The 14598-nt window shown below is 53.7% G+C and overlaps 7 protein-coding genes across 7 annotated transcripts, besides 6 other annotated features; all 7 read right to left on the reverse strand.

The window, feature by feature from the left end:
• The first annotated feature begins 32 nt into the window (after positions 1-32).
• Positions 33-81: a microsatellite.
• A 555-nt stretch (positions 82-636) lies between these two features.
• On the reverse strand, positions 637-2310 carry Tco025E_04198 (methyltransferase; the record flags this gene model as incomplete). The annotated part of the gene is made up of 1 exon (XM_029371110.1): positions 637-2310. The coding sequence occupies one exon, from the start codon at positions 2308-2310 to the stop codon at positions 637-639; it is 1674 nt and encodes a 557-aa protein (XP_029228768.1).
• An 89-nt stretch (positions 2311-2399) lies between these two features.
• On the reverse strand, positions 2400-4967 carry Tco025E_04199 (methyltransferase; the record flags this gene model as incomplete). Its single annotated transcript, XM_029371111.1, has 1 exon — positions 2400-4967. The coding sequence occupies one exon, from the start codon at positions 4965-4967 to the stop codon at positions 2400-2402; it is 2568 nt and encodes an 855-aa protein (XP_029228769.1).
• Positions 4968-5174: 207 nt separating this feature from the next.
• Positions 5175-5206: a microsatellite.
• Positions 5207-5266: 60 nt separating this feature from the next.
• Positions 5267-5293: a microsatellite.
• Positions 5294-5528: 235 nt separating this feature from the next.
• On the reverse strand, positions 5529-8156 carry Tco025E_04200 (uncharacterized protein; the record flags this gene model as incomplete). The annotated part of the gene is made up of 1 exon (XM_029371112.1): positions 5529-8156. One exon carries the CDS (start codon positions 8154-8156, stop codon positions 5529-5531), a length of 2628 nt encoding a protein of 875 aa, XP_029228770.1.
• Positions 8157-9920, reverse strand: Tco025E_04201 (glycosyltransferase; the record flags this gene model as incomplete). Its single annotated transcript, XM_029371113.1, has 1 exon — positions 8157-9920. One exon carries the CDS (start codon positions 9918-9920, stop codon positions 8157-8159), a length of 1764 nt encoding a protein of 587 aa, XP_029228771.1.
• A 522-nt stretch (positions 9921-10442) lies between these two features.
• Positions 10443-12212, reverse strand: Tco025E_04202 (uncharacterized protein; the record flags this gene model as incomplete). Its single annotated transcript, XM_029371114.1, has 1 exon — positions 10443-12212. One exon carries the CDS (start codon positions 12210-12212, stop codon positions 10443-10445), a length of 1770 nt encoding a protein of 589 aa, XP_029228772.1.
• Positions 12213-12650: 438 nt separating this feature from the next.
• Tco025E_04203 (uncharacterized protein) lies at positions 12651-13007 on the reverse strand (the record flags this gene model as incomplete). The annotated part of the gene is made up of 1 exon (XM_029371115.1): positions 12651-13007. The coding sequence occupies one exon, from the start codon at positions 13005-13007 to the stop codon at positions 12651-12653; it is 357 nt and encodes a 118-aa protein (XP_029228773.1).
• Positions 13008-13721: 714 nt separating this feature from the next.
• Tco025E_04204 (uncharacterized protein) lies at positions 13722-14384 on the reverse strand (the record flags this gene model as incomplete). Its single annotated transcript, XM_029371116.1, has 1 exon — positions 13722-14384. The coding sequence occupies one exon, from the start codon at positions 14382-14384 to the stop codon at positions 13722-13724; it is 663 nt and encodes a 220-aa protein (XP_029228774.1).
• A 26-nt stretch (positions 14385-14410) lies between these two features.
• Positions 14411-14474: a microsatellite.
• Positions 14475-14501: 27 nt separating this feature from the next.
• Positions 14502-14531: a microsatellite.
• Positions 14532-14554: 23 nt separating this feature from the next.
• Positions 14555-14598: a microsatellite.

Raw genomic sequence — 14598 nt, forward strand, 5'->3', positions numbered from 1 at the left:
GCATGCGCCTTGCAACAGTGTTGTGAGGCCACACAACAACAACCAAAACAGGATAGTTAAAAAAATCAACAACAACAAAAAATTTACGCCTGAATGGGGCCCTGCGCGTCCCCCTCCAATTCCTACGAGGCGAACGAATACAACGGTGGGAGGGGACAGCTTGTTTCAGTCTCCGCCCGACGTCCCTCGATTTGGCGGGGGGTTAGCAAGCAGAAGCACAACACGTAAACGGTTGCAAACGGGGCACGGCGATGGGAGCCAGTCTCGCGCCGCGAACGCACAAAGTGGCGGCGTGTGTGTGTAGAGGGAGGGCGCCCAACCGCCGGACGCCCCTCCGCGTGAATGGTGTTCGAAGTCGTGGGGGAGAAAGAAGAAGGAAAAGAAAAAAGATCCATTGCGCCTCCCTCCAATGCGGCTTTCGCTGCAAAGAAAGAAACAAAAGAAGCATGTAATCAGTCAACGCACAACGCAGTTAACCAAGGCGCGCTACCACCTACTTGGCCCCATCGTGTCGAACATTATTTGTAGAAGCCTCTAGCAAAGTTCCTTTAAGTTTAAATATAAACCTATAAAAAACAGGGCAATATACGCAGCAAATAACAAGGAAAAGCTTGCAATATTTCCAATATGCACTCACTAACTCTCCCTGCTGACATACCGCTTGACCACGGGACTTGTAATTGGCCAGAGGCGCTGGCGGTCTACTTCCTTCAGGTTGACAAAGCCACGTATAGTGCCCGCGCAGTGGACTGAGCCACATAGACACACAAATGAGGAATTCATGACCCATTCTGTGGTGCAGTAATTAAAGTTTAGCATCTCTCCTACTGTTATGGCTCGAAGTGCCACAAAATCAAGAGTTTCGCTTTCTTCACGCACCACCACTTGTAAATTCGGGTCACAGTGGTGAGCAATGCATTCGGCGGCATCTCCAAATAAAAGATGTTTGCTCTCGCCGACGCAGATGGTGTACATTGTGGGAAAAGGTACAACGACCCCCGTGCAGTGAAACAACAGTTCACCAGCAGCAATATTTCTGGCTGCATATGCGGTTTGCCCCATTTCCCCGTTTCGACGAACTTCGATGAGCGACGACGACGATCTGACAATCCAGCCATCCTGCATGGCCTGCGCACGCACTGGCGGCTCACACAAGTATAACTTGCTCTGCCTTGTAGCGTCTGGGAGGTGACGAAAGCCCCGGCACCCCTCCACAAATGCATGTGGGAAAAGGGCCACCATGTCGTACACAAACAAGTTCATATCAACGGTCAGAAATTCTCCTTCCTCCATGGTGCGCGTGGTGATGAAGCGACCTTCGACAAACACGGTTGTGGCATCTTCCTCGTGTCGGATGACGTAAGCGTCTCCCCCGAGGGAGACCTGCGTTGGCTGAATATCCACGTCTGTGCCTTCCAAAAGCACGGTACCGCGGTTTACGGCGCATGTCACCTGCAACCTCCCCGCGGCGTTGGCCCCCACGTTGGGTGGTAGCCGCACAACGGCGTGAGAACCCGCCAGCTGACGCAGAGCAGGCGTCAGCTGCCCTCGAAGCGCCGACCGCTGTGCGCTAGACAAGTACTTAAATCCGCGAATGTCATGTAAACAGTTAGGACTGTGACAGAGACAGCGGAATGGGGCGTGCAGGTCCCATTCCACGGCAACGTAGTTGAAGGTCACACGTTCCCCAACCTCAATGTCGTGCAGGGCCTCAAACTCGATTTTGTTATTTACCGCATCCACTCTAATGCGTGTATTTGGATCACAGCTATGGGAAACAAACTGCGCCCCCCCATTGAGTAGCAGATGCTTTCCCTCCGCCAGCTGTACTGTGCTGGCAGTCTGAAACGGCAAGCAGAGGCCTTGAACGGTCATAAACCGCGTGCCAGCGGGTATGCTCACGGTGGCGTGTGCCTCCAAGCCAGTGCCACCCTCGCACACTTTAATGAATCGGCAGTCACTTCCTATGCTGCAACCATCTTTCAGAGCTGCGGCACGCACACTAGGCTCAGTGAAAGTCATACAAGCTGATTTCTTCTCCTCCGGCAACCACATAAATCCGCGAATAAGATGTGGGCTGCTGAATTCACTGCAATTGCACCTAACCGCCTCTGGGAGCAAATAACTCAAACAATTCAAATCCACATTGACTTCATCTCCAGCAGAAACGGCAGAAATCAAAACGACTCGGTTTTCGATGACGGCTGCAGTAGGTGCGCAATGGTGACGGAGACGAACCCCATCAAGCGAGACGCCTCCCTTGACAATTTCCATGCATGCAACTTTCATCAGAACAATGCCCTCCTTCATATCCTCCGCCACGTGCAGCACACCGGTGCCGCTGACGAAAAGACGCGCAGATGCAAGCTGAACCCACGCATCTACCCCAGTTGTGGTGGTTACCAGAGATCTGATTGCTGGTGTGGCCATCCCCCATAGCCGTTGTCGTGCTTCATCCTCCAGGTACTTAAAGCCTCGTATTTCACGGTAACACTGCGGTGCCCCACAGAGGCAGGTGAACGGCGTTTGCATCTCCCACTCTGTGGTGAGGTAGTTGAAGGAGACAAGTTCACCCTTGCAGATGCTCCGAAGGGCAAGACATTCAATTTTTTCCCCGTACTGTCTATGATGACACGAACATTTGGATTACAGCTGTGTGCCAAGCACTGTGCCCCATCGGCAAAAAGAAGATGCTGGTTTTCATCCAAGAGGATCGTGTAGATTGTGGCAAAGGGAATCACAAGACCGGATACTTTAAAAAAGCGAGTCCCTTCCCGAATGTCGGCCTTTGCAAATGTCGCTTGTCCCATAGGCCCATTTGGTTTCACCTCCACCAATGAACATGTGCTTTGAACGCAGTATTTATTGTCCCCCGCCGTCGCTCGTACGCGTGGATCGACGTACACCATCTCCGTATTTTGTTGCTCCGCCGTAAGCCCAGCGAAGCCGCGCACCTCCCCGACGCAGTTCTCTGCCCCACAATGACACGCAAAGGCCGGGGTGTCGTAGGTTAGGTGGTTGATATTCAGTGTTACCGCCTCGCCTCTGAGTGACGCCTGGCACAGCACAACGCGTCCCTCCAGGAAGACAGCCGTGGGACGACACGAATGCCTCAGTCGCACATCGTCAAGCACAACCTCTTCGGCAGCAATACAAAATGTCGTGGCAGCAAAAAGAACCACACCAGAGGGCAAGTCACGCGCCAGACGCAGTTCCCCCGACGCTTCGTGGAGGGAGACCAAAGATGTGTCAAGGTTCGACAGCGCGCTGCGGCGATACTGGGCAAAAAGCGACTTCACCCCGCTGGTTGCATAGGGCCAGAGGCGGAGCTGGCTTTCCTCATCCAGATGACGAAATCCCTTGATCATGCCAAAGCAGGATGCACTTCCGCAGCCGCATTTAAACGGCGATGCCATATCCCACTCGGAGGTCAGATAATTGAAGGAGACAATCTCTTCAGGCTCGATGTCACGCATTGCCACACACATGGCCTTTCCATTTGCGGCGTCTATCACAAGACGGGTGTTGGGGTTGCAGCTATGCGCCAGGCACTGTGCGCCGTCAGCAAAAAGCAGGTGGTTGCCGTCCCCAAGATAAACCGTATATATCGTTGGAAATGGAATAACAAGACCCCGCATATGAAAAACACGACTTCCCTTTGGAATAAAAGTGGCAGCATAGGTCACCTCCCCCATAAAAGGATGTCTTCGTATTTTTACACACGGACTGGAACTTTGCACACGCAGTCCATGACGGACCGCTTCCACGAGAACGGAGTGCTCAGCAAACGACATCAGTGAATTCTTCTCCGCGTCACTCAGCGCCGAAAACCCCTTAACAAGGTGTGTACTGGTCACAGCTCCACAGTGACATTCAAAGGGAAGCGGTAGTGCATAAAACAAGGTAGAAAGGTTTAGTGTGAGCGGGTCGCCAGCGAGAAGTGGCCTAGATGCCGTCAAACGGCCTTCCAAGAGAACGGCATTTGCGTCACAGCTATGTGGAATGTGTAAACCGTCAAGAACGGCTTCTCGAGGCCGCACGCAAAGGCGGTCGACTTTCATTAACACTGTACCAGAGGCGATGTATCGTTGAGCGGCCACCCTTCCGTCAAAGGTAACGGCCAGTGCCGTTGTTTTTTCTATGGATGCCAAAGAAGCTGCACGTGGAAGTGGCGCATTGTACTTTTCTTTGATTGCAGCACTGACATTTGGCAATAGACGCGCCTTTTCGTCAGCATCTAGGTAACAAAACCCCCTTATAAATGCATAACAGGAATCCGTGTTACACGCACAGTGAAACGGTTCTGCAATATCCCACTCCGTACAAAGGTAATTGCATGTCAGCTCCTCACCCTCTTCTATAAATCGGAGGGCGATGCCACGAATGGAGTCCCCAGCGAGCTCAAGCTGCAGGTTTGGTTGGCAGGAGTGGCGGATAAACTCGGATCCCCCAGTGAGACGCAGGTGCTGGTCCCCCGGGAGCTCAATTGTGCTGCGCACTGGGAAAGGAAGTAAAACGCCAGTGGAAGCGAACACCGTGCTCCTGGGCTCGTGGGCCCCGCGAGACACTGGCACAAGCTGCGACTTTTGGGTTTGCACCACGGTGATTCCACCTTCACTCCGGTTTGGAATGAAACCGTCCATAACCGCTTGCTGCCGCACATGCTCATCCGCATACATGTAAAGCTGCTGCTTTTCCTCCTCCGTGAGTTTTTTGAACCCAGTGAGGGGCAAAGCCGTCGCATCCTCCACTTCGTAGATCAGAGCGTTGAGGTTGACCAACACTTCCTCGCCAGCTTGCAGGTCTTTCGTGGCGATGAGAAAGCGGCTGACGATGGTGGCGTTGAACCCTGCGTCGTGCTTCAGGCGGCGGCCATCCAGGAGGACAAGGGCTTCGGCGTCGAGCGCGTAGTCCGCCGAAACAGGGCAAATAATTTCGCCCCGCTTGAAGGCTTCCGTCGTCCTCATGCACTGCGATATTGGTGAACCAAAGCGTTCCCGCGTAGTCTGACGTCCACCGCCGCAGAGAGGCCGATCAAACGCACCTGGCCCAATAAAAAACAAACACACACACAAAAAAAACAACAACACGCACAGGCGATCACAGCCACCAGCCACGGCTTTAACAAATTGCTTGCGGTGACTGGTTGTCTCTGTTTCTGTTTCTGCTGATGCTTTTTTTTCCTTTGATTTTTGTTTTTGTTTTTGCCCTCTGTTTTACTTCGGTCTCTTTTGTGGTGTGACGCAAGGGCGGCAGGAAACAAGTGGGAGGAGGAGGAGGAGGAAGGGGAGGACCAACAGCCAAAATCCACAGGGAACTCAACCCGGCGGCTGCCCTTCGAGGCCCGCCCATCTACCGGACCGCAAGAGCGGCGGGCACGTGACGCGAGAGGAGGAACTAGTAGAAAACACAGAAGCGCCCAAGCAGCAGAAGGCACACGCAGACAAGTAACAGATAGTAGCAAAATCAAACACCACCGCCCATACAAAGCCAAGTGAACCCGAGGGGGGTGAAGAGCACAGAAAAGTTCAACTTTGTTTCAAACTGGCAGAGAAATTTATCTCTGAGTCCGAAACCTTTGTGTCCGTCAGAGGCAGATATCCATCTTGGTGGAGTGCACGACCGACGAGTGCAGCTCCGCTAGAGCGGCACAAAGAAGAAAGCTCCGTCAGCATGCTTGCGGCGGCCGCTGCTTCTCCTCGGTGCCGAAACACAACGTGGAGCTGAAGGGGTGAGACAGGGTGCACATGGGAAACTATGACGCTAAACGGAGGCTGCGACACCAGCGCCTGCACGTATATCAGCTGCAGGGCAAAGATAACATGGAGAGGGGCCCCACGATACATAGACAGCAGCGCGTCGCCCGCATCAAGAAAAAGAACCTCTTTGTCCAACAAAAGCATGTACATCGGTGTGCCCGCAGCCACTTTTGGCGATGACGCGCTGAACAGAAGGCGACCCTTCACAAATTCGCAGCGAAACCACACCTGCTCATGCTGTGGGAGACGCACAGTTGTTCCCACATGGTGGCGAACACCATAACCGCGGAGTGCACGCCGAAAACCATCTTCCTCACCAAACATGCGGTGGGCGTAATGGCGAACAGTTAACCACATCCAAAGCTCACTATGCTCCTCCTCCAAATGGTCCAAAGCGGCACGAAGCCGATGTGGAACCACCGCCGCAATGCTCGTTTGCATCGCGACGTACTCTTGGGCGTGGTGAGGCACAACCTCCCAGCTGGCCACTGGGCTGTCATCGGTTTCCTTCGCCCTTTCAGTTTTAATAAACTCAAGCCCGGGGAAAAGTGGCAGCAAGAGACTCGCCTCCTTACTTAAACTGGCGCGCTGCTTCTCCACCGACGGGTCAAATTCCCTAGCCGCATGCTCCAGTTTGAGAAAGAGCAGTTCGTAGGGCGACCGCAGCCACCGACCGCTGCCCTTGTCGTTGTCCTTCGTCTTGGCTGCGGTAACAGTGGATGTAGCACCAGTAGTCGCAGTTGTAGTGCAGGCAGCAGCAGCAGCAGCCGACACCGACGCAGGACTGGCAGTGGCATTTTTTCGCAACGCCAAGGGCTCAGCGCAGGCCACCGCCCGACGCACAACGACAGACAGGCAAAGGCGCAAGAGCTCGTTTAACAGAAAAGCACTTTCGCGCCCACCATGCGCAAAGTCCATGAGAACACGGAGGGCCACATCAAAAACGGACAGGCGAGTGCAAGCAGGGCGCGTGATAAAGTGGTAAAGAGCCGACGCGAGGCCCTCGCACCACCACCACATCCCCTTTTGCCGCACGTGTTGGCAAGTGCGCTGCAAAAATGCCTCGCACGAGACCGTTGGACATGCTTCAAGTGGTGGAGGAGGCGTTTCGCTGCATGGGTGCTCGATGCTCCAGTCCCCATGGAAAATGTCGGTCACCGCGGGCGCCCACGCCTCTTCCGACGCTTCCCGCAAGGCATCCTCGTTGCCGCCGGCGGTGGGACCACCGTCTCCCTCCTTCGTCCCCCTTTCAATGAGCCCAGAGAGGACCATGGCATTCAGCAGCAAGACAGCCCCCGAAAGGACCTCGGCGCACTGGCTCTTCAGCAAGCGCCCAAGCACTGTGCCCCGGGGATCAGCGGCATTTAAAAGCCCCTCTTTAAACACACGCTGAAGCTGCTCCGCTTTATTTAACAATACCCATCGCGTGAGCACAGAAAGCGAAACCGACGCGGAAACGCATGTGCGAAAAGACGAGGTTGCGACAAAACAGCAAACGCCACGAAACGGATTCTCGAGCATTCGCAACAACGGTTGAATGACGACTTCGTTAAGGACACGCCCCAAGCAGGGGGTAACAAAAGTATGCGGCACCGCAAAAAGGTCGTTAATGTAAAACAAGTCATCCACGATATCTTCTAAGCGATCACTAAGGGCAGAAATCGTTGTGGGGCGCAAAGGTTTATCACAGTGACACTCTACATTGCCGTACTCCGCGACTGCATCTGCAAGGTCTTGTATTTGCGACCACAAAAGTGCCGATATCACGTTAAATACCTCACGCAGCGCGTCTTCAAGAAAGAGCGTAATGGCTTGTTCATGGAGCTGGGCGACGCTAATGACAACCTGCCTTGCCGCAGCGCGGACCATGCGATCCGGCGCAGCAAGAAGCTTAGACGCCCTGTCAAAGAGCGGAAAGGCACGTGTTTCTCGCTCGAAGAAAAATTGCACCGTGTCGTCGTTCAAGCGGAGCGCCAAAGACTTTAGGAAGGAGACGTAAATTGAGAGGAGTTCGTCGTCGGTTTCGTCGATGGAGATTGATATAATTCTGTTCAGGTGGTTGTTGCTGCAAATAAAGTATATCGATGACTTTCGCGTGAGGTTTTGCAGCAACATGATGATACATTGTATGGCCTGCACCTTCACCGCGGAGGGAAATTCCGCGTTCGTCACGATGCGCTCGAAGGTGCTCATCATGCGTCGCTCCAGAAAGCTGTCAAAGACGGCCTCGGCGTTCTTGTCGCTCCAGATGAGGACCTCCGCCAGCTCTCGCAGGGCCTCCACGAAGACGAGGGGGTAGAACAGCTGGGAGTCCTCCATCCGCTGCACCTCCTGGCAGAGGTGGTCAACATTTTCCTGCGAAAACTTCTTGTGCCTGGAGCCCGAGAGCCTCTTCATCTACGGGCAGCGCCTCCGCTTGTGGCGACGAGAGAAACAATCGCAAGACACAACAATGGAAAGCAACGGAAACACACACACACACACACACACACACACAACAACAACAACAACAACAACAACAACAACAACAACAACGCACACACACACACATTGCAAGAAGGAAAATAGAGAGGATCCTCGACGGGACTTGAGCAGCGCCTCCACCGCATAGGTGATGTGACGCCTCAGCTCATCGTATGAGAGAAAATATTTCCCGTCCTTCCCGGCATTATGAAAGATGGCATGGTACGTCACATTAATGCTGCTCGCTGTCGTGTGATAACACATGTTGGCGTATATGTAAGAAATAAATTCTATCAAATGTGTGCCGTGACGCATCCACATTGCGTTGGCGAGGTTGGAGCCGTGCGGGCCAACAACTACGTCCGCCTCGTAAAAGCAGCGTATTTGCTCTGCCACATGCAACTTGTCGGAAAATGCACTAACTTCAAAGGAGGCGCCGTAGTCTTCCAGGAGCTGCTGCTTCAGCTGGTAGTAATTTGACGGCATCCGTGATAGCCTGGCGCGTTCGGCAAACAAAAGTCGAAGCTTACGCTTTTTGGCAGGAAGAGGAGGCAGCAAATGCAGTCGCGCAAAGACAATGTCACGTAGCGCGTAAGTCAAGTGTGTAAACGACGTCCCACAGCCATTTGGAATGGGGTAGAGAACCAAATGCCCATGCACGGGAAGCGTCCCATGCAAGACACGGTGCGAGGGAATGCCAAGAACATCGATTAACCACTGCCGGTGAAATTTTTTCGTGGAGGTATACAACACCAGCACCGCGTCATCGCGTTCAAGTAATATTTTATGCACAAGCGCCAAACGCGTCAAATGCTCATGTGTAAAGTGGTAGTATCCCTTGCACCACTCATCGCAGAGCGCCACGACAACGCCACGCCAGTCCAGTTGCCCTGTGCTTTTAATTTCTGGTAGATACCAACGACTCAGACAGCCTCCACTCGTGTACACGCTTCCACGGCACGTGATAACGTAGCTGTTGGAGACCACAGCGTTAGGAAAAACGACCGCGTACAACGGGGGCTGTGGCCGCAAAAATTGACTATCACTGTACTCCCCATCCAGCGGTAAAGTCCACTCCCCATCACTCCTGCTAGAGCGTGCCTGGCCAAGAATTTTAGTAGGCAAGGAGGATCGAAAAAATGCTCTCCATCGACCAAACCTTTTCCCGACATCAAACAAAGGCGACAGGACCAGAGGTGTCTGCTTCACAATCCATGGAAGTGGGTCCGAGAAGAGAAACACCCTACCCTCGGCTTCCTGCTGAAGTGCATTGAAAAATGCCACTGGGGTTAGACTACGCTTTACCCGCACACGCTTACTCTTGTACTCAAATCGCGTGATTTGTCTGTTTAGTGGGTAGGCAAAGTGACAACTCTTATTCAGACTTTTGATATTCGGTAACTCTTCGCGTAAATTGGCCAGGCTCTCCGCAAAACGTTCTATGCTTGCCCTTGTCTTTATCTGCGCATGCTCCATTTCCAGTGACACTTTCCACGCTGGTCGTACCGGCCCAGCCACAGTTGTCTGCCGCTGCTCCGCGGCCGAGGTGCCTCCTGGATCCGCCGCCGCCTCAGGAAATTCCGTCGCATAGCCGAGGGCCAGTGTGACAAAGACAAACATGGTCGCCACAACGATACATGAGGCGAGAAGCCGAAGCCTCCGCCGAGCGAATCTTGGCTTCCGAGTTTGGCTTGACATGAAAGGCTCCCGCGCTTGCTACCGCCACGCCAGCATGTGTCTCAGAGAGAGACCTGCCGTTGACGCCCGCCCCCACTCACCCCGCTCGCCCAGCATTCAAAAAAAGGAACAGCCATGCAGCCAGAAAAATGGAGGCGAACAAAAGGAAATAAACAAAACTAAAACAGGAAGAGCAACATATTTTCCTCGCTCCCCACGAAGCAATGGGAGGGAAAAAGGTCGGAGAGCGAAAACCGCGAGAGGCTTATTCAGAGGTTCACCCCCCCCCCGCCCACCGACAGCCACCTAAGGGCAGTGATCACATTGCGTGGTGCATAAAAAAAGAACAAAGAAGCACATAAAACGTGAGACACCACAGAAAAGTTAGAACGGCGGGTGAGCGGGATATCCTGGCATGCGTGCTTGCATGGATGTGATAGTCACGCTGCTGCAGCGGGCCAAAAACGACGCCGCCGTGCTGTTGCTGTTGCTTTCACACTTTCTTTTTGCCACCGCGCTTCTCTTTGCCGTCGCATGGACTCGTCAGTCCCTCAAGAATGCATCCCCCGATGCTAATTTCCGCAGCCTTTGCCTTGCAAACAGCCGCAGCAGCAGGGCCGCCTTTGCTTTCTGTTGGTGACGCGATCGCCTTGCAACCAACACGTGGTGCATCCCGGCCATCACCATTTCCGTCACCCCCGTGTTAAAGAAATCAACAAACCCAATGAAAAACATCGCTTCCGGAGCCTCAATGAATCCTGCAATTGAAAAGGTGCCCTCATTTTGGTCGAATGGGATGGAGACGATGGACTGACCCATGGTGCTCACCACCAGCTCCGCACAGCTCCGTGGCCCGGGCAGAGACGCAAGGCTGAGGAGGCCACGACTTAAAATGTGACCCGCAATCACGCCACTCTCACGCTCTGGTGGACTGCCCGCATCACGTTCTTGCACAAATGCGGGGTCCGCCATGTTCTCGTGTAGTTCGCCTTGGACCTCCTCCTTCGGCTTTCGGCGGTTGAAGACGAGGCGGAGGGAGGAGATGTCAAAAAACCTCTTTGAGCTTACGGTGACTCGGCGTCCACCAGCAGTCGCCTCGGTGGCAAAGCTGCCGCTGCTTGGGCAAGGGGCCCGCTGCTCGGCGAGCGTGATGAACTGCTGAACATCCGGAACAACTTGTACGGACTTCTTCCCCCCGGTGAAGTCCCGGAGAACAATAACGCGGCCCAAGCTGTCAAGAAGAACAAGGCATGTCGGCGCATCGACTTCCGCGTCTGCATCTGAAGTGTTCTTCAGCTCCAAGGACGTCCTTGTCTCCTGCCGCTGCAACAACTCCGTGACCGCCCCAATACGATACCGCTCCTCCGCTTTGTTACACAGCGTGTTCACAAAGGCCAGATCCGCAATGGGGCCGCCAAAGCGATGGGAAACATGGTTGCCGTCCGCATGGAGAAGATGTACGCGGCCATTTGTTGTTCCAGCCGCCGCAACAACCGAGGACCCCTCCTGCTGAACCGCAAGAGCACAGACAACACCATCGGAGGGAAGCTGCACCATCCACGGCGCAACCCATGCGGGGGCCTTGGTGGTCCACACGACGTCCCACCCGCAGACGTTGTTCTCTGCCACCGCGTTACAGAGAAGGAAAGAGAGCATCCCTGGTAAAACCCCACGTGGGTCTCCTGGGGTAAGAATGTGGCGGTGGCGCTCCTCACTAGGCGTAAGACAAGCATCTTTCCGCACGCTTTCATCGTAGCCACTGCAAAGCACGACATGTTTGCCCTTGCAGGAGCCGTTAACAAATAGTGGATGATAAAAAAGACGCAACACACGCTGCTGGTTTCGTTCATGAAGAAATGACGTCTCAAAGGACTTAACAGGAGCATTCTTTGGGGCGGTAAGGGCCCGCAATAGTGGGAAAAAAAGAGCCGTGAGATGCTGCTGCTGTCCATCATCGTCCTCCCACGCAACCACAGCACATGCCTCATCGGCTTGTGCGCAATCCTTCTGCCCATGGGAAATGGTACGCGCCTCTTGCGCCGCCGGACACAAAAGAAACGCCACGAGTGAGTTCACTCGAGCCATTTTCGCCTCCATATAAGGCCGCCACAGTCGCACTGACGTAAGGGAGCCATCACGCATGCTCAGGTCCGGCCCCAATAGATACACCTCCTCCTTTGCAGCGATGACGCAACAAGAAAAGCCGGCAATGTTTCCCATCCCATACTGCAGAACCGCCACACACCCGACAGACGGGGTGCCTGGTATCTCTGTTACCTCACCGCATGTTGGCGGCAGCGACGTCGCATCCATCCAGCGCAGCAACCTCTACGCAGGCCTACTTTTTGGCCCTCGCCATGTGACAGAGCAGCGAAGCGGATAGAGCAGGAGTGAGAGTCAGGGCAAAACAGCCCTCCATGTATCTTGTCATGAACGCAAATGAACTCCAGATACGATTTACACAGAGAGACATGCAAACGCAATTCCACGCTGCAAGTCAAGAACCACCCCCCAGTCTCCCCTTCAAGAGAAAGTGAATAAGAATAGCAATAGCAATAAAAAAAAAGAGCACTAACCACTAAGTTCCGCAGGAACACAACCAAAGAAAAAAAACAAAAAAATTTATACTTCAACATTTAGTACTTGCGTATTTGCGCAAATGCTTCGGTTAAAATTATATGGACATACATAAGCTGTAATGTAAGAAACAAAAAAAACCAACAACACATTTTCCCCCATGCGGTGTAGTTTTTAGGAGTTGTGTTCCGTTGCGTCCAAGCTAGCCCGCAACTTACGCCCCTGCGCGTTCATCACCCCCCCCCCTCCCCCTCTTCTCCCCTCAGTTCTAGTTTGTATCCGCAAAAGAGGACCACCAACCGCACAAGGCACCACCCCGCCAGAGGCATTGCCGGTGAAAGCTTCGGCCTCGACTGCACGCGGTGCAAAGCAACGTGCCCCATCCCCGCGAGGACGAAGGCGCATGGGGTTCCAACGGCAGGCCCCCATTAAAGCAAAGGATCCAGTGCATGGATCAACGGCGACCTGAGACACATCCGCCGACGGTGGCAGTTTAATCCGCCAAACAAAACTTAGCGCGGTGGCAAACATGGCCGGCACGCAGACGAGATGCACCGCCCTGTTTCGCCACTAACTTCGGTGGGCCCCATAGACCACATCACCCTTCTCCAGAATGCAGTCGCGTTTGAGCAAGGTCAACATTGTAAGCCCATTCTTCACTCAAGGGGAAAGTACAAAAAAAAATAGTGGGGGAGAGAAATAGGGCGAGGAAAAGGAAAGGAGAACATAGGGCGTAAAGGGGGAGGGAATAGCTCCACATATGTAGAGTACTGTCCGGAAGCATTTTAACTACTCACCATTGGGTAGCCAAACATATACACAATGGGTCGTCTTAGAGGTCGCTATTGGGGTGGGGGAACCAACAACAAAAGCAAAAGATGAAGCGTGTGTGCGTGTGTGTGAGAGGGATAGATAGAGTGAGAGAGAATCCGGCACAAAAACTAAATTAGTAGCAGCTGCAGTTTCAACTCGCCGCCATTTCTGGTGGTGGCGGGCAAGCCCGCGCACAAAGGAGAAAACTTGCATGTGAACTGGCGCCGTCAAACTCGCGGTAATCCAGTAACAAGGACCATAATTCCCTCTTGCACCCCCCACTTGCTCTTGTTTTTTTTTTCTTTTATTCCTTGTTGTTTCATTTGAACCTCCACTCTCACTCCTACAACTCCCTCTCGATATCTCCATCGCGCTCATGGTGTGTGTGCGTGTGTGTTTCCTCACGGAGGGCGTTGCCCGCGCACAATCCGCCTACCAGATATGTGTGTTTCCGCTGCGCAGCTTCACTAAATCATACCCCGCCTCTTCTAATAGGCTTTTGATGTGGCTCTCCGCGACGCGTTCTTTGCGACTTTGAATCGCGTCACCAAGGCGATCGAAGGCCTCTTGTATATTCGTAAGAGAAGCATTCCACCAAACCTTCATCCGGAACACGACCTCCTTATGAAGCATAATGGTGTCCCGGTTTATCTGCGCCTGCTGACGCTCCAGCTCGCGCTGATGCTGCTGTATCTTTTCCTTCAGCTCATTGAACGAACTTGGGGCCGTAAAGTCGGGAATAAGACTCTCCGGGTCGGCCATTGCCAGGCGGTTGGATTCCACCACGCGCTGCACGTACCGCTCCTCTTCCTCATGACTGTTGCTCATGGATTTGCTGAGGAGATAGTAGACAACCCAGACGGTGGTGGCGCCAATGCCCATCGAGGCCAGAAAAACTTGAAGACGCCGTGCGCTAACAAACGGTGTCGGTTCCACGTACGGCTGCAGAAGCTCAGGCGCCTCCGACGACGTGGGGACGTACCTCGAGAGCTGCTCCGGCCCCGTCGCATCCCCCGCTTCGTTCGCGACCACGCTCGACGGTGGCTTGGCCCTCGCCGCCAGCGCCACAAGGTAGCCACTTGAGCGCCTCAGCATCTCTAAACCTCTCCTTCCCGGCACCCCAAAGGCAGCCACACAGGCACAGGCACAGACAGAGACAGAGACAGTGGGAGGAAGATACCGAGAGAAAATACAAAAGGAAATAGAAAGGTTAACAAAGAACAACAACAACCACAAAAAGAAGCATTTCACCCTAACCCCCCCCGACACACNCACACACACACACACACACACACACACACACACACAC

This window comes from Trypanosoma conorhini, assembly GCF_003719485.1.
Source record: "Trypanosoma conorhini strain 025E chromosome Unknown Tco_14.4_contig_00209, whole genome shotgun sequence".
Classification (NCBI taxonomy): domain Eukaryota; phylum Euglenozoa; class Kinetoplastea; order Trypanosomatida; family Trypanosomatidae; genus Trypanosoma; species Trypanosoma conorhini.